General features: G+C 42.9%; 1 protein-coding gene across 1 annotated transcript in view; it reads right to left on the bottom strand.

Moving 5' to 3' along the window:
• ATCAY (ATCAY, caytaxin) overlaps window positions 1-11,847 on the bottom strand; it is a gene marked incomplete at its 5' end in the record, with an annotated part of 36,411 nt that extends 24,564 nt beyond the window's left edge. The window contains 6 exons of the mRNA XM_018562197.1: window positions 516-602; window positions 4,453-4,584; window positions 7,144-7,246; window positions 7,339-7,524; window positions 11,518-11,730; window positions 11,814-11,847. Of these exons, the coding sequence (XP_018417699.1) occupies window positions 516-602; window positions 4,453-4,584; window positions 7,144-7,246; window positions 7,339-7,524; window positions 11,518-11,730; window positions 11,814-11,847 (755 nt within the window). The remainder of the gene's footprint in view (window positions 1-515; window positions 603-4,452; window positions 4,585-7,143; window positions 7,247-7,338; window positions 7,525-11,517; window positions 11,731-11,813) is intronic.
• Between the last annotated feature and the right edge of the window lie 10,512 nt (window positions 11,848-22,359).

The following is a 22,359-nucleotide window of genomic DNA, read 5'->3' as shown; positions in this document are numbered from 1 at the left end:
GGCACCCAGATGCCCCCCCCTTGTGAATGAGTAAGGGGTACCCCTACCCATTCACTAAAGGCTTAAATAAAAATATAAATAAAAACAAAAAAGGATTAGCCGATGCTTTGGCTTAAACCTTCGGCTCCTTTTTGAATAACCCTCTAGGTGTTTTGGTGCACAACATAAATGTCATGTACTGCCATCAATGATTTAGATCAAGTTTTTTTCTTTGTTTCAGGTGTACTTTAAATATCTTCTTGTAGCAAGAGATTTAAATCTCCTTTAGTAGAAAATATCTAAACTTACTGTAAATTATGATCATAAAATCTTAATTAAATATTTACTGTACTATAACAAACTAATGACAGATAGTTTTTATGACTATATTGTTTACAGGAATCACAAATTTCCTGTAAAGTTAAAAATATTGGTTTTCTCATTTAGTGTAACAAATCTGTAAATGGGTTATGAAGCACAGAAAAATGTATATGGGTAGCAACAAGGGATCATGCAAGGTTTCTTTAGCTGCTAACCTTATAAATGGTCTGGAGATTGCCAAAACTGTCCTGATAAACCAGGATGGGTGGACAATAATTAAAGATTTCAGATTTTTTCTTAGCCTGTAGGGAAAAAAAACAAAAAACTTTTAGTTGGACTCCTTGTTATCCACAAAATCAAAATGCAAACAGATTGTTTTTTATTAGGCTTGCCAAATATGCACAAATAATTTTAATAACATAGAGAGCAATAATTAAAAATTTTAATTTTTAGTGCACATCTAGTGCTAAAAACACATATACTTGGCCACTAAAAAGATAGGTCTTGTTTTCTTTTGGTTACCTCCTTCTGGTGAGGGTAGCTCACAGTGTTTCTAAATCTTGTTATATCTTTTTTTTACATTTACTTAACTTAAATGCTGCTTTGGGCCACCTATGACTTAATTCAGTAAATCTTGGTAAACTGTAGCAATCAATGTGAATATATATATGTGTGGAATTTGACAGGGTCCTGAAATGGCTGCAGGATCTCCTGAAGGCATTGGACACAATTAATTATTAGGGTGGCCTGAGACCACGAAGACTCAGGTCGCCTTATAATGAGAAAAGTAGCCCTTAGAAACTCTGGCTATGTCATTGCATAATGGATTGAACTGAGTCCCACAATGCTTTCCCCATTAAAGGAGCTTTCCAGAACAGGTACCTAGGAAAGACAGGAGGAGTTATGTGTAAAGGGTTTATTACACATACCTCTGTATTGTCCTTTCCTTGATTTCCTTTCCATCCATGATCTCTGAAAACGAAACATAAAGCACACCGGGATAATTAACTCTGAGCTTTCAGACCGTGTGCTCTCTGCTTTCTTCTTCTGCCTGTGCCTTGTGACTCTGTTGGTGCCGACTTAAAACTGTGATGCCACCCTAACCAATGGGCATTAGCTCAAATTTTTATAGGAATATGACTGCCTGTAGCTTATATTTCCACGTTCTACCCAACCAATCCTTGCACATAGCACTTTGTCCCACATTTGTGAAGTGGTTGTTGAGCAAGCGTGGTTGACAGCATGCCCCTCCCCCCACAGCTGTTCAACTTCGCTGCTTACAAGGAGACAAATATAAAATTAGTTTTGACTGACGAAGAGAGGGGATGTGACAGACAGTGCACGCAAAGGAGAACCCTCACACGCCCCACCTTTCTGAAAGCTGCCTGGACAAAACTTTCTAAGATCTTCAGCTCTGACACCTAATTTTGCAGCCCCATCCTTCTCCTGCTATAATCCTCTGCCATCTTCCATGTACTAAAAACACTTCTTTGTACTGAAAGGAAAGACTGAGTTTAGACCCACCCACCAGCCGCCAACTAGCTGGTGACTTGTGTTGTTCTGAATGATGGTGCACGACACAGCAGCTACTATTCTAGTCTTTCTCGGGCAAATACTGTAAAAAGACTGGTCACCTGAAAAGGGACTGTTTGATCTGGAAAGCCAAGCAGCGAAAGCGAGAGGCACCTACAAGAGAAAGAGCTAAGGCAGCTACAAAGGAAACTGCAAGCACATCTTTGCAGGCAGCTAAAAAGTAAACTGCAGCACTACCTTTAAAGTTACTCAGAACAATAGACCACATGGATGGTGTGTTGACTCAAGCGCAACAAGCCACATGACTAGTGATGAGACCTTCTTCACAGAAATTGATTTCAGTACAAAGGACAAAGTCTTCCTAGTAAATGGGAAAAGTATTACATCAGAAGGTAATGGTCAATGATTCTTGAACTGCATCACACCGTCAGGGACAAGCAGAGTATCCTCGTGAAAAAGGTACTGGATGTCCCAGACCTAGAAAGAAGCCTTCTATCAGTGAAAACCCTTGCTAATAACGTTCTCACAGTTCCTTTCCGAGGTGATGAATGCACAATCCAAAACAATAATCCAATTTTCCTTTTACGAGGATTTGCTTAATATCTGTACAGGTTCATAACCGCAGACGAACAAGTCAAGACAGCCACTCATAATCCACACAACAAATTTATCCATCCATGGCAGAGACGACTAGGGCACTGAAACCCAGAAGCCATAATCCTTTATCCTCTTCATCATAAAGAGAGGTTTATCAGAAGATATAATCGTACTGCACTGTAGAATGCTCATGACATGTAAAAGCTGGGTGGAAGCAAAGGTCACACGAACCTACTTCCACAGGCCACCCAAAGAGAACGCACCTGCCCCATGGAGCTGAACGACTTGTGCAGACCAATAAAAACTCCCACATCAGACGGGAACAGATATCTACTGACTTTCATTGATGATTATTCCAGGTACACAACCACTTATCTGATGAAGCACAAGAATAAAACATCAGAAAAACTTCAAGAATTTGTAGACATGTCCAGCAGCAAATTCCAAAGAAAACCAGGAATTATACACACCGACAATGGAGGGGAATACATCAGTAAGGAAGTGGAATCTTATCTGAAGAAACAGGGAATAGTACACCAGACCACCACAACATAAACAATTGAACAAAATGGTGTAGTGGGACGGAAAAATCGCACTCTTATAGAAATGGCCAGATGCATGTTGTCAGATTCCAACCTACCTAAGAAGTACTGGGAGAAGCAGTCATGACTGCAACATATCTGTAGAACAGAATACCATTAAAAGCCGTTGAAAGCACCCCATTTGAAATGTGGCATGGATCGAAATAGAAAGTAGTCTGATGGGCCACAGTGAACAAAGTAAGGGACATAGAATCCTACACTGACAAAGTGACAATAAGTCGCAGCATTTTTTTTTATGAGAACCCATCACCAGAAATAATGATTCTGGGAATTGTGAAGTGAATTTGCCCAGTAAACCAGCAAAGGAAGCTGAGCAAAGTGAAGCCGCACAGGAGTCAGGACAAGAGGTGGAACTCACAATAGATAAGTCAAATTCCATGTTAAATTCTGCTGAACAATCTGAAATTTAAAAATCCACTGGGGCGACAAAGGGAATACCATACTGCAAGCTGTCATCTACTGCTAAGACACATAGCATACTAGAACCAACATCGTGGGAAAACGTAAACAAATTACAAAAAAACGCGAAGGCAATCAATGGAGAGAGGCAGCAGAAGAAGAAATAAAATCATACCAAGAAAATAAAACCTGGACACTCACAGAGCTTCCCCACGATCACAGAACTATAGGAAGCAAATGGACTTCCAAGGTGAAGCTCGATGCAGAAGGAAATATCCAAAAATACAAAGCCAGATTAATTGCCAAAGGATCGTCACAGTTTCCTTCGAGAGAAGCTCGACGTCCTATATCAACGCATTTGCTATTGAGAAGGGGTGTTGAAAATACAACAGCATATACTGAAATACTAATGTTCTGATATGTCTTTTGAGCTGTAGATGGCGTTGTAGTGCAATTTCAGTCTCTATGTGCATGCTTATCTATGATGCACAGGAACTTTTCTTTTTCTTTCTGTTTTCTTTTCGCAATGCTGTATGCATACGTGTAATGTTCTTTTAAGCAAGTAAAACTTTATTCAGCATTCCTTTATATCTGAATGTTTCATCTAAACACATAACCAACAGAGGGGAGGGGGCATTAGTGTTGACTGTAGCTTCCCAACAGGAATGCCAAAAAATGTAACTTCAGCCTGCATTTAATCTATAAAAGATAGATAACAACATGTGAAAAAGAACCATGAGCTTCACCTGCTGGCTAAAAAATAGAAAATATTATGACATATATCTACTTAACAAAAATATTTAACATATTATTTTTTACTCCCGATGAATAAATAAAGACAGACAATATGTACAAATCACCTAGGTTCCCTCTAAGCATGGCTCCTTTTCCCAGTTTTTTGTGGTAAAATTAGGTACCTCGGCTTATATTAGGGACGGCTTATACTCGAGTATATACGGTATATGTACACACATTTCATCCAGTAAATGAAAATAGTCATCTAATCACAAACTAAACACACCTTCTATCAATCATCTGGTAGCATTTCTTCAGCCATCCTAAACCAGGCATTCTCCTTCGAGGTGTGGCACCATTTAAGTAAATAATCAAGTAATCCTCTGCCACCAGCAACTCCAGACTACTAATCACGTAACTGCCAAAAACAAAGGAATGAAATTAGATGAAGTCTGAAGAAAGAACTACTAACTTTATTGCCACTAGATGTTTGTTGTGTGGATAAATAGATACTGACAAAACATATGTTCTAGACCAGGGGTGCCCATAAGGTCGATCGCGATGTCCTGTCTTCTCTGGATGCCTGCTGCTCTCCCTCATCTGTATGCAGCGGGGATCCGAGGAAAAGTGAAGCTGCAGGCGGCGCCGGGGGGGGAGTTGGGTGACGGAGCCGCTATCATAGCAGCACACCGAGTGGTGAGAAGAGAGAGCCACTCGGCTTGGATCTGACAGCCAGCGGCTCTCTCTCTCCTCACTGCACAGCGGCTCCGTCGCCCCTCCCCACTTCTCCTCGGATCTCCCGCTGCCTCTGCCCGGAAGAGCAGGGGGGATCCAGAGGAGAAGTTGCAGCCCCCCTCTATGTGTGGCCGAGCAGCAGAGGATCGGTATATATCAATGATATGTACCAATCCATTGTGCAGGACAAACACTGGAGCGATCAGCTGATCACTCCAGTGTTTGTAAATAACTGGGGACACATAGTACTATGTGTCCCCAGATATGAATGAACACATGGTAGATCTCATTTGAAAAGTAGATCTCCAGGCGAAAAATTGTGGGCGCCCCTGCTCTAGACAATCACATCATTAATGGAATCCAGTAAGTAGAAGCAAAAAGAAAGAAAAGAGTGCCTGGGCACCATGACACGCACAGAAGTGCCCTGCTCTCTTTCTTATTGGACTTGTGGATGTGCCTAAAATTCTCCCCCCCCCCCCCCAATGGAGAATGGCAACCAGATGGTGGGGGTGGCAGGGTTGGTTTTCATTTTTCAAATTTTTTATCACTTTTTTACTTTTTAAAATGTTTATTTTTCTTACTTTTTTATTTTATTATTTTTTACTTTTTCATCACTTTTTTTATTTTAATTATTTCTTAATATTTTTTACTTTTAATTCTATGTTTATTTCACTTAACTTTATTGCTATAACACAGGAGCTAACAAGCCCCCGTGTGATAGCATTTGGAGGTGACTGGTTCTGTTTATTGAACCTGTCACCTCCAATACAGGAGTGTTGGAGGTGACAGGAGTTGCAGCACTGTGCTGGAACTCCTGTGACAGCTGAGATAGGAAGGCTGCGAATGCAGCTCTCCCGTCTCAGTGTTTACACAGAACAGAGTGGAAAATGGACATCTACTAATAAGCCTAAGACTTACAGGTCTTAATACATACAGGGGTATGGAATTCGACATGCAGTTTTCGGGCGGCAGGCAGGTGTTTTTTTTCTACATTTAGCCCTGCTTCGGGAAAGCAACAGGGCTAAATGTAGAGCAAGTGAGCTTTTTTGTACAAGTGATAATTGATATAAAGTAAAAAAAGTAATAAAATAAATAAAACATGCACAACGTGCATTAAAGGGTTCACTTTCCCATTTTGGGTAATTAAATTTGGGAAAATGTAATTACCCGCTTAATTCTTCTATACTTACCTTTCGGCAAAAGTCCTTCCCCTCCACCGGCACAGCTATACTATCTGTACCCCATACTACCGTCCAGCTCAGCCTTGCACTATGGATTTTAAATTTCACGCAAATTGCGAGCACTTGTTGTCAGCGCGGTCAGCTGACCATTAAGAAGTGCTTCTTAGTGCGGTTAAATACGGTTTTGGTTAAAATTATTTTTACTCACTTTTCCCAACAGCGGGCGTTGGTTACTTTAACTCTGTTCCCAACAATCCCCTGGGCTCCCATCATTCTCTAGACTCTGGAACACACCCAGTGGATATAAGTTCCAGCTCATCCTTCCCTCCGATGCTCATGTGCCTGATGGGAAAAGCCGCAACGTAAAGCACAAAAGCATGCAGATTCTATATATGTCCCAGTCACTGTGGGGGACCTTGTGTCAGCAGACATTGGGGTACTGCCCGTACAGTGGGATGGTCTTGCCCACAACCACCGTAACCTCTTGACCAAAGGGTGCCTGTGTGGAGACTGCCAGGAAATCCCTGCAGCCAGCTACATTAGCTATCAGAAACAGCCTGCCTCCAAGTGAGAGAGGTGTGACATCCCCCTCCCCCAATCAAGTTTGCAAGCTTGTTTCTCTGTACTCTAGGAGGCTAGTGTAATGTATTGCCTCCTAGTGGGCATATGTGGAACCATCTCTATCATTTACATGACTGGAATAGCTTCATTGATTGTATTACTCTGCTCCATATTGATCACCTACTCATTTATCTTTCCCTCTGCGTTCTATGTTTACCTTGCATTTATTCAGTAAACACCAAGTTCTACTTTGCGGTTTGTCTATTTTGGCTGATAGCATTACACAACATACGTAATGTCCTATTTGTCTTTGTTCTCAGTATTTACAAACATGTCTAGAGAGATAACATGTTTCCTGATTTTTAATTGCAGTGTATCATTTAGCCAAATCCGCATCCCCACCATCCACTGAGAAGGGTTCTAACATTACTTTCTCAAATAAAAAAAATAGAACCTATAAATATATAAACTCATAAGTAACAAATGTAGTCTCTACTTACAGAAAAAGATTCTCCATAATATAATGGTAATCAGGGCAGCCACTGTCTGGGAGAAAACAAGCAGCAAATACAATGATAGCATTTAGCCCCTCGCCATAATATCCTGCACACAAAAGAAAAATAACTCAGTTAGTCCCAAAAGACTACAAATGGTTACAAATTTTAGACACAGGTGCTATCAGTGACAGGCTTTACCTCCATGTGTGACCACTTTCATATATGGTTTTATCATTTGTAGGTCAATACGATGCTCCTGCTCTCCAATAACAACTGTTCTCCACAGACGTCCATTTGTAGCTTCCCCCTCTTCAACGTCTTCACCATCAGATAAGACAGCGCTGTACCCAGGTATTTTCTTGGAATTTGCAACAGGCGTGTCATCTGAAACAAAAAGAAAAAATATTATAAATAACATCATTTTGAATGAATATCACAAATAGAATTATAAGAAATAGAAAATAATGGTAGTGCTGTGCAGCCACAAATGTTTCCATTAGGAAAAGTAACAACTGCACTCTCCAGCTCCTATAGTGTAAGAGGACCATCCAGAAAATCCGATCCTTGGAAGCCATTTGTGGTATGCTAAAGCTGTTTTGAAATGGTTTCAAGTGCCTCTGAGAAGTAAGTTATATGGACTGGTAAAAGCTGAACCATTGTTATCCATAACCAAGCCTACCATTGTTTTCTCTGATTGAGACCTAGCAATTTGATAGCAAGCCAGCAAACATACCTTGAAGGTACCATTTTGCTCTGTGAAGCTGTAAAAGTGTTAACATGCTTAAAAATAGTAGTTTGTAACTGGATATGAGCCAAAAAAAGATTAAATTTTTACAGTCTATGGGTCAGCCTCTGCCCTGTTTGAATTGTTACCCCCAAAAGAGATTGATCAAAGATACCCTGTGCTTCAATAGTTACAGAATGCACATAGGGAATAAAAGTCACCATGTGCAGAGACAATCTGCTGTCAATCCTCAACAGAGAGTTATACATTTTAGAGCAACAGGTATAATCTCTGTTAAATGGGTGAACCATAAGCCAGAGAGTAGCCTTAAGATTAGCACTAGGCTTAGGGTTACTGTTGGGGTTAGCGTGTATTGTTACAAGAACTGTGCCAAGATAGCTCAAAGAAGCTTCCCTTACCTTCAGGAGCCATGTAAAGCTCTTAAAATAAAACATGAAAAAAAACTCAAATTGGCCTTAATTTTGACTACAGTGTATTTTTTACAAAAGTATCCCCAATTGGTGCCAACACTTCAGTGAAGCAAAAACTCTCAATTCACTTTATCTCTAAAAAATAACATGCACACTACAATGACAAAAAGTACACAAATATCCCCCCATACGTTCACAGTACTGTAGACACAACAGTTTATCTTAGAACGATCCCTTTGCCTTGTGTCAGCAAAAACTGTAAATACTGTTTAGCTGCTGGTACCCTCCTTCCAGCCTTTTTCTGTGTTGTATTGTCTTCTTTTAATTTCCTTTAATAGTTCTCTTTATTTTATTTTCTTATAGGGTGAAAAATATTTTTTTTTATACAGCACTCTTTTTTTCGGGGGGGTGTTAGTGTTTTAGGGTATATATTTTTAGGGTATCTTTTCTTTTCTGTTGTTAAAGCCTTGTTGTTAACATAAACATTTTTAGCTGCATTTCTGTATGCAGCACACTGATGTGGAGTAAACTATTGTGCACCAAAGCACCACACATTCACCCCTATTAGTTTTAGTAAGGCCCCATTCACACACGAATCGGCCTGCATGTACAGCTCCATGCTGCGTGCGGGGCCGTACCAAGCAGCTGCCGGGAAGGACAGGTGCTGCGTGTGATTAGTACGCAGCCCCCGTCCTTCTCTATGGGGCTACGCGGCCATACGCCCCCCTACGTTCACTTCAATTGCAAGTCCGTAGGGGTGCGGGTGAGCATATTCATACGCCCCAGGAATGGATCCTGTATGCGCCCCGGCCAGAAAACCTGCACCCCTACGGACCTGCAATTGAGGTGAGCGTAGGGAGGCGTATGGCCGCGTAGCCCCATAGAGAAGGACGGGGGCTGCGTACTAATCACACGCAGCACCTGTCCTTCCCGGCAGCTGCTTGGTACGGCCCCGCACGTAGCACGGAGCTGTACGTGCAGGCTGATTCGTGTGTGAATGGGGCCTAAAGGTTAGCAATTAGCAAAGGAGCCTTATTTGATCATTCAAACCATCTTGGATTTGCTGGAGGAGGAAGATCTGTGTGACGCATAAGTCTTTCTTGTGTCTGGTATCAAGGTAGATAACAGAATGACCAGAGAGGGAGATGGTCTGTCAGAGCTGCTACAGACAGGAGACTTGAGACAGGGAGCTGCAAAAGGAAATGATGTTACAGCAAATGAAGCTTACTGCGAAGCGGCTCCAGCCATGCTAATACATCTAGTGACACTGCCTCACAGGTACAAAATGCTGCAATTCCCAGGGCTGGTCGACAAAGCTTGGAAGTGTGTAGCTTTAATGCATAGCTTACTCCACGAAAGCTTCAGCCAGGCAAAGTTGAGTGTGACAATGGAATTAATCTGCTGGCCATCTTTGGTCAGGTAAAAACCCCTCATATGCCTAGCCTATGTCCTAAACCTTGGTTTCCAAGAAATGCTTTGTCACTTCATCAGCTCAGGAGAGTTTTTGAACTCTTTTTGCAATTTTCGATTTATGTTTTGGAACTTCCAGTTTCTCAGCTGTCATTCCCCGTTTAGAGAGGCCATAGAAAAAGCTGATCAAGCATGATCTGTGCTTGATCAGCTTCAGTTGGTTGCAAAGGTGACATTTAGGGCCCATTTTCACCACATCCAGATTACCTCCAGATCAGACCAGACTGTTTCTAGACCCAAAATGCATCCCAATGTATCCCTATGCTATTTCTGGCCTCTGTTCCCACCAGCGAGGTCCGTTCCAGACCAGACCAGAAAAATACTGCTTGTCCTATTTTGTCTGGTCTGGAATGCACTGGAACGCATCCAAATGCATCAAAACCGCATGGAACGCACTGGAACACACCTGTAAGACCATTTTAAAAAACGCAATGCACTATGTTCCAGATCTTTGACGTGTTCAATTTTAGGTCTTGCTGGGGGACCTTTGCAAGACCTACAGATAGCCAGGAAAAGAGCAGCACAATGCTTGCACATAAGAGACATGAACTTACCACAGTTGTTCTTTTCAGAGCTGCTCAAATGATCATATCCAGGGACAACCTGGGCAGCAATGCCTCTCCACTTGTCCATCTTCCTATTATTGTTCTTATATTGCCCATATAATTATATCATGGTTCCTATCTTCACAAATCTCTCTCTCCACAGAAGTCCAGTGGCGATGAGATCATCCAAACCAGCCCCTCCCCAAAAAAATGTTTTTTTCCCATTGGGCTGCGTTCTGAACTTAGGACAAGAAGAGCATACAGAAACATTGGGATGCACTTTAGGTCCAGAAACAATCTGGTCTGGAGGTGGTGCGAATGGGCCCTTCAGGCTGGGCTCACACCATTTTCCGGACCATATCAGGAACATAGTGCAGTGCATTTTTGCTGCGCTTTTACTGCAATTTGAATTTTTTTTTTCTCTTTTCTCATTTTTTTTTTATAGCTTAAATGGTCTTACAGGTGCGTTCCATGCGTTTCAGTGCATTCCGGACCAGACAAAATAGGACAAGCAGTATTTTTCTGGTCTGTTCTGGATTGGACTGCGCTGGTGGAAACAGAGGCCAGAAAAAGCATAGGGATACATTGGGATGCATTTTGGGTCCAGAAACAATCTGGTCTGGTCTGGAGGTAATGTGGATGTGGTGTGAATGGGCCCTCAATGATGACCTGTTAAAGCTTTTAAAGCGTTGCCTATGGACATTTTTGGGTACCCGAGTTTTTTTGCCATTTCACGGGAGCATGCAGTTTTGAAGTTTGACGTGTATTTACTCAGCACAAACTCTTTTACATTTTACAAAAAAATGGGTAATGTATTGTGTATAAATGCACTATAATTAGTAAAGTATTTTTAGTGAAAATTTGGGTTTGATAAACAGTTGCGCTAATATCATGCGACATAAAAAAATGCAACTTTCATTTTATTCTATGGGGTCTCTGCTTTCAAAAGCATATTTGGGGGGGTTAAATAATCTTTTGGCCTAAAATGTGCATTTTAACATGTTTGCAAAAAACGGCTCTGGCGGCAAAACGGTTAAACATGTCCTGCACTTTTTGTCATTTGTAACCTACCTGATTATCTTTTTTTCTGCCTTAAAAGCATGTTATGGCTTCCACTCCATTGTTTACCTCAGGTACTGCTGTTATTTGGACCAGAAATAGTTTAACATAGAAAGCAATATATCATTGTGTACAGATCTAGACACACCTTCCCATTCCAGGTCATTTCCATTGGCCAAATACTCCAATGAATCTGTTTCATCTGGAGTCTCTATATCATCTATATTGATGTCCAAGTCATCAGGTGCATCTAGGAAGTCATCAGAATGCAGGGAGCCTTCGCTCTGATCCAAGGAGATATTAATGTCTGGAGCTACAAGTGTTTTTTTCTTGTGATGGGATTCACATGTGGTCAGGGATGCTAAAAGAAATATATAAATCAATATTAAATATTCAAACAGGTTTTTAAAGGATATGAACTAATTTGTATTAACTCATACTTACAAGAGTTTAAGTCGTCCCCTATGTTACCACCAAAGGAGTCCATTCCAGTATTTTCTGGAGGAGGCCTGGTAAATAGGAACAATTCTGTTTTTATTAAGAGGAAATACAACATGCTTTTTAAAGCAAGACCTTTGGATACTGTTATTTGGTTTTGGCCATGAGCAGGCACACGCTCTGAGTGCTCCATGCCTGGCTGAGGATTACTCTCAGGGAACCACTTTTATAATGTGGAACCGGATCTGAACCCAGGGCCTCTGCTGTAGCTGGCGGTCGTTCTACCTGCTGAGCCTTGGATAGCTCCTTGCCTGATCTCCTGCGTAATCCTCAGTTAAACCTAATTTCTGCTGAACTCTGAACTCCTTGCTCCTCCCTTGAACTTCCTATTTAAGCCATGCCTCTGCACTTCCTGTTTGCCAGATTATTGTGCTCCTGCCATTATCTTGCTTCCTGCTCCCTCTGTGCTACAATCTACTCATACTGCTACCCGTGTACTGACCTTTGGCTGCTGATTCACCGACTGCTCTCACCGTCTCCTGCTACATACCTGATACCTTTGGCTCCTGACCTTGGCTTGTTTGCTGACTACGCTTCTGCCTGCTCCTCTACTATTACCCTCTGCTTGTGTACCAAACCCGGCCTGTTATACTACAAATTGCCTGCTGCTTCAGCTGCTGGACTCTGAGCCTGATCCCAGATCGTGACAGTGTCACAGCATTCCCACTGATCTCTTTCACAAGACCTGCAGGAATCCTCTGAGAAAGGTGAGTCACTTACCTTCCATTATGCTGCCAGGATTGCACCTAGCCGAGAGAAATGCGCAGCCACTTCTCCTGCCTCTCTGCCTGACTACTTGCTCTCAATGCAAAGTGGCTGGGAAAGAGACTCCCCAGACCACAGTGACAATGACACAGAGGAAGCAGAAATATATTGCCTCACTTTCAAAAAGATGACAATGAAGCCTGATTCCATATACTGGAAGCTGTGGATAAGCAGGACATAGATAAACTCTGTGAAGGCCTCTAATCCTTTTATCATCAATTAGATGAGGCTTAAACACCCCTCCCACGGGTAACTGATTTCCCCAAAGCCCCAGAGAAAGTATAATGCATCCACAAAGCCTTCTAAAAAACAACTAGCATCCTCATTCCACATTTATTTTGTTCACTTCCTGTGGTCTATCATCGCCTATGAAATTCTTCTTGGAAACCTGTACTGAGAGAAATATGGGACTTTCTATGCTGAGCTTAAGCCACTGACTTAGAGCACCAAGCAAAAGGAAGTCTGAGTAAAGTCCAGCTCCAAGTCTCCATGAAAGCTAGGCAACTAGCATTTTCAGAGGGAAAAGTCAGTAATGACAGCCTTTATATTTACCTCCGTTCAGGTTTACTTTAAACTGAAACGTCTGCTATAATTTTATGCTAAAATGAATTCCCCACATGCACTGGCATTTACAATATTTGAACTATATCAACCCCTATAATCTACTTTTTTTTTGCTCTTTAACCCCTAGGTGAAGCTTTAGAAGTATTAATCTAATAAAGGCTAGTTACAATAGTGTCTATTTTTTCTTAATCATTGAAGAGGTTATTTTTCTTGTATAAAAACATAATTACAAGTCAATTTTAACAAAATGTTTATACAAGGCCCCTTTTACACAAACACCATTCGTCCAATCAGCACACATCACTTGCTGATTAAATCAGCATAGAACGGATGTCACTGCACACACCTATGTTAAAGGAGAACTATGAGGCGAGTGCTTTTCACTCACCTCATAGTTCTAGCCGACCTGTGACAATGAAACTGTCACAGGTCGGCTCAGTAGATCGGGAGGTGAGCGAACACATACCGGCGTTTGCTGACTTCTCGATCGTGTGACGGCAGAGACGGGAGGGACTGGATTCCCTGCTCCGATCCTCCAGCACTGACTGGCGGAACGGACAGGGAAGGGGCGGGTACAGCTGGCTCTGCCTCTAGATAGGCAGAGCCAGCTGTCACTCACGCAGCTGGGCGTATGCAGACATAATTGTCGGGATCCGTTTCAGCTGCGGCGTCTCAGTATACCGTGAGCTGTAGCTCGCGGTATACTGAGCTTAGGGTGACGGGAGGACGCTAGTTTGTGTCCCCCCGTTACCCTAAGGAGAACTATGGGGAAAAGCTCTAACCCCATAGTTCTTTAAGTCTATGGGGAGTCAGATGTAAGTGGACAAGTGTCCGTTTAAATCAGATTACTTCCAACCCCATCACAATCAGGTCCGCCAAATCAGAATTCTGTTCCGTTTGTTTTTCTGGACATAGACGGAGTTGGGGTTAATCGGATGTTAATGGATGCATGCCCATTTAGACCTGGCTGCCCATAGAGTAACATTGGCCTTCTGATCAGGTAAAAACTAACGAGTTGACCCGATTGGACCGGCCATGTGAAAGGGGCCTAACAAGTGTTTTGGAGACAGCTTTTCATCCCTTATTCCATTTAATTGAGCATTACATACTGTAGTTACATACAGTATTTAGGTTGTCCATCCATCAAGTTCAACCAGCTTTTTTTCATCCCTAGACTAAAAAGAGCACTTAAAGTCCATTTCCATCTTTTAGCTTTTTCGTTAACTTTTTTTTATCTTTATTTTTTTAAACTTTTTAATCACCTTTTTTTAAAAAATTTTTTTAATTTAGTTACTTTTTTTTATTGATTTTTATAAAAAAAAATTTCACTGAACTTTATTACTAGCTAACAAGCCCCTGTGATAGCATTTGGAGGTGGCAGGTTGTCTTTATTGACTGTCAACTCCAATACAGGAGTTCTAGCACAGCACTGTGCTGGAACTCCTGTGACGGCTGAGGGGAAGACGGCACTCCCCTCTCACTGTGTACACTGAGCGGCAGGGGTACTTTTAACCCTGCCGCTCTGCTCCCTGCCTCGGTGGCCAGTGAGGAGAGAGACTCGGGGGGAGGACGGAACCAAAGGAGAGAGGTAGGTGTAAGCTGCACACATTTTAAAAGTGATTGCGGCAACATCACTTGTAAATGAACAAGTGGCTTCTCCACACTACATTTAGTCCTGCCTTCCCAAAGCAGGACTAAATGTAGAAGGCAACTTGGCGCCCGGATGTTCCGGGCATCGGGATTCCACACTGCTGCCGCCCCTCTGCGCCCTGCCGCCCCGAGGTCTGGCCTTGGGGGGGAATCCGGGCCTGGGTGCAGGAGTTATGTGTGTGTATTGTCAGGAGTCACAGGCCTGTTTTTATATTTTATTTAATGGGCTCTTTCACAGGCCACAGGATCTTCAATCCCTCTGTGAGGGTGGGGTTGTTATCTGTAAACTGCAATCAGCTGATTCCTCTCTGCTCTGCTGAGCTCAGCGTGCTGACCCATTCCCTGCACGTGTGTGTTCCCTGCACGTGTGTGTTCCCTGCACGTGTGTGTTCCCTGCACGTGTGTGTGTTCCCTGCACTTGTTGTGTTCTGTAGACTTTCTCTCCAGGGCCAGGACTTTCTCTCTGCTGCCCCAGGGCCAGGTTCCTCAATGTGCCCCCCTCTTACCAATTACTGTTAGAACATTAAAAAACATATTGGGGGGGGGATTTATCAAAACTGGAACAGAGAATCTGGAGAAGTTGCCCATAGCAACCAATTAGCTTCTCTCTTCAGTGTGTTCAGTTACTATTTGAAAATGAAACAGAGGCTGAGTGGTTGCCATGGGCTACTGCTCCAGATTTTGTCTGCTCCAGTTTTTATAAATTCCCTTCACTGTGCTGTGTCACCGGGGATGTGCGGGGTCACCGGAGATGTACGGCGGTCACCGGAGATGTGCGCGGCATGTCGCCAGGGCTGTGCGCAGCATATCGGTGCATCCCCAATTAAAGATCTTTATCTGGGTTTATAATAAGGACACTGTGGATGAGGTAGTTGAACATCGGTGGGGGGGTATATCAGTGTCACAGCGCGGTGTAAATCACATTATATACATATTGACCAGGGACAGTGCAGAGTGACCGGGAGATGTTTATGTTGCCTGTAACTACAGTTGGAGGAAGAAATCTGTTATATTTTGTTCTGAGCGATTACTGGAGACAAAATAATAACGGATTTCTTTAGCAATCACTGACAACAATCCTCCAACTGTAGTCACGGGTAAAAAGAAATCCCCCAGTCACTCTGCACTGCCCAGGGGGTGGTACCACTATGAATATTAATGAATGCATGTGCACGAGGGAAGCAAAGCATTGTGGGAAAAGGAGTTTTTTAAGCACTACATTGCAGTTTCCACTGTACACAGCAGCCTGGCTGTCATTTAAAAAAAACAACATGTGGAGCCTGAAAGGACAACTAAAAAAAGTAAGTTTTTTGTTTTTATGTCCAGTATCTGCATATGCCGGCATCATCTACACACCATGTACATTGCTGGAATATATGTTTTTTTTTAAATGCTAGGCAAAGGTGGAAATGGTCTTTAACCCTTGCAGTGCGGGGGCCCCTCCTTGCTCATGATGGGTGGCCTTAGTGGCCAGTAAGAAAATTCAGTTAGCAGAAGGAGCATAATGTACTGGAACGCAGGCACAAAAACTTTAATTTAAATACATTTTTCATCAGCCAGGGAGGATAAAAATTCACCTTGTGAGCACCAAATGTGTAAGCAAACCAATTTATTACCTTGTAAAAGAAGTAGTGATATAATTACTGTGCTTCACTTGTTTCTGCAGAGAGCAGAACTGTTGGTGGGATTCAGCACACCCACCCACTACAGGCTACGTGCAGAAAACTACAAGAAGGAGGCAGATACAAGACCAGTCACCCTGCAAAGGGTAGAAAGCAGCAGAAACTAGTCTTTACTACAAAAAGCTTCAGCACAGCGACAAAGGGGTGTAGAGGTGTGTGGCAATGCCACAATGTAATTTGGCAACTGAAGCACCCAGAGCTCTGTCAGAATGGTCGGCCAAGGAAACCCATTCCATGAAGCACTGTTGTTGTGCCAATCTGAAGGCCACACGAAGTTTGGAAGTCTGTAGCTATTGACTCTGCAGACAGTTGGCGACTTCTGCGCACTGTGCGCTTCAGTATGCGCTGACCCCGCTCTGTCATTTTACGTGGCCTACCACTTTGTGGCTGATTTGCTGTTTCCACTTTGTTATAATACCACTAACAGTTGACCGTGGAATATTTAGTAGCAAGGAAATTTCACGGAACACCTGAATCCAATGATTTGGAGGGGTGTCCCAATACTTTTGGCAATATAGTGTATGTTAAAGTCGGAGTGGTCACTTAGCATGCACCATTGTGCTATATTCCCCAAACTACCACAAGGGTTATATACTAAGCTGCCGAAGGCAGTCGAATGAATAACCGAACCAAAATGAAGTGTACCGAATATTGTTCGGCTATTCACTGCAGCCCTGTACGGCTATTTTTAGCTGTACAGCAGCATTCGGCTCACTTCACCTCCCTTCGGTTCAGCCGAACAGCCTCAGCACATTCGGGCTGAACTTAAGAGAAGAACCCGTTCGCCTCAGCTGATGCAACATCTGGATCGACTGAATCGAACATTTGGCAGTTCCTTCTCTACTGTTCACCTCCTATTCTCAAAGGGGACTAACAGCAGAGTGAATTGCCGAATGCAGCCGAGCAGCATTCGGCTCGGTCATTCTGTTCACTACCTCAGAGGTAGCAAACAGAATAAAAATGTCAGTTTTGAGGAAAAAAAAAATCCGTAGACAAAATTTGCTACCTTTTTAGCCACGGCACCCTTTAAAAGTATGCAAAATCTCAAGGCACCCCAGACTAAAATGTCATAGATTTTAAGGTGGACTCCACACAAAAAGTAGTGTGTTTACATCGAAGTGCCCCCATCAAATCAAGATTCCCTCCTTCACATCCGAGTTACCCCTTTAAAATCAGTCCCCCCCCCTTTCACATCAGGGCTCCTGCTTTACGTCGGGAACCCCCTTCACCTCAGTCTTCATTGCCTCCTTCACATTACATTCCCACTACCACATGATTTTTGAGGTACTCCTGAGGAAGTCATCTAGAATAACTAATTGCAGCTAGCAAATTTTAGAATTGCTAGTTGTAACCCATATCCCTCTATCCACCTTGATCTGATGGATCCTAAACTTTTATTGCCACTCACACTGCTGTTTGACACACATGGCCCTGTCCTAGTTCATATTCAGCTACTGTGGACAGTGGCCACTGAAAAATGGAGTAGGTACCGCACCCCCAGACAGAGGTTGTCATATGATCTCCCAGTGAAACAGAAAAACAGTCTTACCAACGTTTTCAAATAATAAAGCATGATATTGTAAATGAAAAATAGGGGTGTGGTATGACATATACTATACCCATTGGTATTAACTGAACAATAATCACATATATTTTTCTTGGTTCAGAAATCACATTTCTACCACAAACAGGCATATTAAAAAAGGTAATTTATAAATGTTTTTTTGAGATTTGTATTGCATAAGGCCATGAATGTTATTTTGATCTCCTGCGATTTAAGCATCACTGTAAACATAAACACACAAACAATTAGAAGGGTGATTGCAAACCATAAATTCATTCAATGACTACATTTAGGGGAAAGTCATTTTTTAATGTACATACCTTTCCAAGGGAAGATTCAGCAATCTGGCAAGTATATTATGTAAAATGGCTACACTGAAGCGTATTCTAGTTCAGTCGTCTTCTGCCAGGTATACATAACTAAAAACCATTAGTTTAAATGGTTGCAAAATCACCATGTTTACACATTTAGAGGCTTGTGAAGTTGATGTACGCTTTTCATTCCTGAAATGTACTATGCGATGTAATCCCAGATACAGTGGTCATGGTTGTAGTAGTGATGTAGTAGATTGTCAAAGAGCTCACTACTGATGCAGGTTCAGAAGCTGAAACATCAGCTATTGTGAATGTGCAATGGAGGAGACGGAAAGAACGAGAGGAGGAGGGTTCAGATTCTACATCAGCTCCCTCTCCTCCCTTTCTAGAAGCAGATCAGCCTCCATTGGTCTTATGATAGCAGCATCTTAGCAAATAAAACAGGTTCTATCAAGCAGGAAAGGGCTTGAGGAATAAAATGATGGATTAACCCTAACATAGCTGATCTTTTGTGATACTAAACATTTTGATGAAAAACGTTGTTCATATATTTAATTCAATTAAAATAATTTCTCTAAAACAACATAGTAATGTTTACATAAATTAAATAAAACAAATCAATTACTATTTACAGGAAACCTTAGAAAATATGGAAACTACCATCGCAGACTTCTCTTCCTGAAAATGCTAGATTACTGGTGGTCAAACTGATTGTTACTTCAATACATTTTGTGTCACAGAACTGAAACCAATATTCAGATCAGGAGTTGCATGTGTGTTCCACGTCAGTTAGAAAGCATTAAAGCAAGGGACAGACAAAGGATTTTTAATGCAATCAGTTTTTATTCCTTTTGAAGCAATGAAAGAAAATAACAAACCGTGCATGGCACATCTTATATCACATTCCAATGCTTAGTACAAACACAGGGCAAAGTAAAGGACTGAGGACTGATGTATAAAGCATACATGAAGGTCAGTAGAGGAGTACAGCTTAGGCCTGGTTCACACCTGGGCGTTTTACAGCGCGCTCCTACACGCTGTAAAATGCTCAACATGTGAAAACCAATGATTGCCTATGGGCATGGTTCCCACCTGGGCGTTTTGCAGCGTGTAGGAACGCGCTGCAAAATGCCCTACGCCCAAAGAAGTACAGGAGCTTCTTTGGGGCGTTTTGCCGCGCATTGCCATTGGTACTCCCGAGTGTGGATCGGGGTTAACAAAGCGGCAACCCCTAGCCACACTCGGGAAAACCGCGTACAGGTCTTACCTTGTCCGCAATCCCCGCTGTGTCTTCGGCGGCTGCCGACTTCCGGGTTCCGTCCCTTGCGAGCGGCTGCGTCGCAGGGGGAGGAGCCGGCGGGAAGTTTAAAAGTGAAACTAAAATTATTATTTTTTTTTTAAATAGAGAAAATAAAGGAAAAAAACATACCGCCAGTGAAACGAGCTGAAAAAAGAGCATTAAAAAACACTCAGGTGTGAACCCAGGCTTATAGAGTTTACACAGTCATAGTTTGAGGGCAACATAACTTTACTTCTCTGGAATCTACTCATACAGTGTGTATACTTTTATTATGATCATATAACCATGCAGGTGATGTAATACAGCCTTTATCAACTAGGATGCCATGGCAACCTAGGGTGTCTTCTGGCATTGTCAGGAGTCCGTTCAAATTTTTATAACGGGGTAACCTCTGATGTGAAGTGGAGCTTCTGATGTAAAAGTGGTGAACTGTACTGTGAGGGGTGGGGGGGAGGGTTTGATGGTAACACTGGGTTCAATTCCACGTATTGCGCGTGCTGATATGCAGTTCCAATCCTACTGTGCGGTCACTAAGACGTGACGATACCACTCTCACTCTCGAGCTGCCCCCGACATCTGCATGTGAATAAACACAGCGCTGTGTGAATTTAAACTACAAACTATCAGATACAATTGATTCTAGCAGTGAAATGAATAACAATAAAAAAATAAACGTGTTGGTATTGCTATATCATACACAAATCTTATATTGCTACAAAACTAATGTAGGAGCAGGAGTGAAGGTAGTGATAAACCACCCAACCTTAAAAGATAAGGTTGGGTGGTTTATCACTACCCATAACCCATATCAAAATAACCCCTTCTGTACTGACTAGTGAATACACTAATACTGTGGCAAATCAATCGCTCTACCCATATAGATATACATATATAAATGATGATCATCAGGCCATATATCTCTCATGTAAAAAACAATCTATAGACATAGAAAAAAAACTGAATAATGATACAAATAGATAATGTAAGAAAGGGAGCAAAGATAGTGAAAAACCACCTATTCTATAAGGTGGATAAATCACTATAATTTTCAACCTGTATGGAAAATTCATGTATGTAAACCCCCATATTTATTCCCACATGGTCCCTTTTGATACGTAAGGAACCAGTAATAGGATTTTATAAACTGAGAGGAGAAAATCACTGGGGGGTGTTCGGCATCAGGTGCTTCCTCTACCTGGCTTTAGTAGGAGGAACAGTGCATACAGACCATGGTGGGTCTCCACTCTCTGCTAAAGGTGAGGTGCATTCCATAAGATTTCTCTGGTGATGGTCACAGGAGACTGGGATTAGCTTTCAATCGCCATAGCGACCCAGGCGGCTGCTATGGGGCCCGGGCACAGGGGGGCCCGGCCAGGGCCGCCTGGGTTGCTATGGCATGTAAGGGTGCTGGCTGTCACTGACACAGCTCAGCAGCGGCCGCGGTGCATTTCCCCTCAAAGCCGCTGCAGAGCTGTTTCAGTGACAGCCAGCCGCTGAGGCAGATGAGAGCGGTGTTCGGAAAGAAGGAGGCGGGGCCCGTCGATAGCAGAGGAAGCGGGGGACGGAACAGGAGTCGGGGCCCGGCGACCACAGAGGCGGACAGCGTTGACAGGTAAGATCTCAGACCCTGCAGAGCCCACTATAGAGAGTCTATGGTGGGCTCTGCAAGTGGCATAACTAACAATCACGGGGCGACATACAAAATTTTGCTATGGGGCCCTGTGATTTCTAGTTACACCCCTGATGCAGTGCATTGCCTCACCAAGGCTTTGTGCAGCATCACGCCAGGGCTTTGTGCATGGTCTTCCCAGTGATTTGTCGGTTCTCCCCCGGGCTGTGCAGTCTCCCCAATGATGTGCCGTATCTTGGGTACGGATGGCGAAAAAGAGGAGCAGCACCACGAGCTCCTCCTACACCCAGGGCGTTTGGTATGTCTACAATCAGAGTCTTCACAACAAAGTCCAAGTACCATTCGCACTCCTACGGTCTTGCAGTTGAAAAAGGCATCTGTGGTGCTCACGGATAGCGGTGTGCAAGCATTAGCAAAAAATTTGAGTCTTTCACCGGCACACACTTGGAAAATCAAATATATAGTATTGATATGTTTATTCAATACAAGATGTCACATGATGTCATGCGGTGCTAAAGTTTTGGGTCTGCACAGGGATCCTTCATCAGAGAGACAGTGGTCAAAGTTTGTGACTATTTGCCCTGGAACAGCTGACAAAGCATTGAAATACTTGACCTATTGGCGATCACATATTCCACCCCAAAAAAACTGGGCAGGATTACGTTAAAACGTGTGACCACGTCCTGTCACCGGTCACACATTCTAACGTAGTCAAAAGCTTTGCTAGAACACCGCAATCAGGGCGGTATGACCGGTACCCATGTGAGGGGCCTGGTATGAGCTGTACCAGGGGCGGCATGGCAGAAGTGACATGGGAGGGGGGAGGAGGCCAGGCCCCAGCAGCAGCAGGTAAGAAGAGTTGGGACGAGGTGCAGGGAAAGGGACCCAGACGACCAGCCCACCTGGGACCCTGCAGAGCCCACCATAGAGTCAGGTGGGCTAGGCAGGATCTATGGTGTGCTCTGCAGAGTCTCGGGTAAGTCCAGAGTCCAGCGCGCTACTGCAACATTAGAGACCGCCGGG

The sequence above is a fragment of the Nanorana parkeri genome, unplaced genomic scaffold (assembly GCF_000935625.1).
Source record: "Nanorana parkeri isolate BGI_ZX_2015 unplaced genomic scaffold, ASM93562v1 scaffold565, whole genome shotgun sequence".
NCBI classification, from domain to species: Eukaryota; Metazoa; Chordata; class Amphibia; order Anura; family Dicroglossidae; genus Nanorana; species Nanorana parkeri.
Note: the sequence above shows the minus strand (reverse complement) of the source record. Positions and strands in the feature narration are given on the sequence as shown.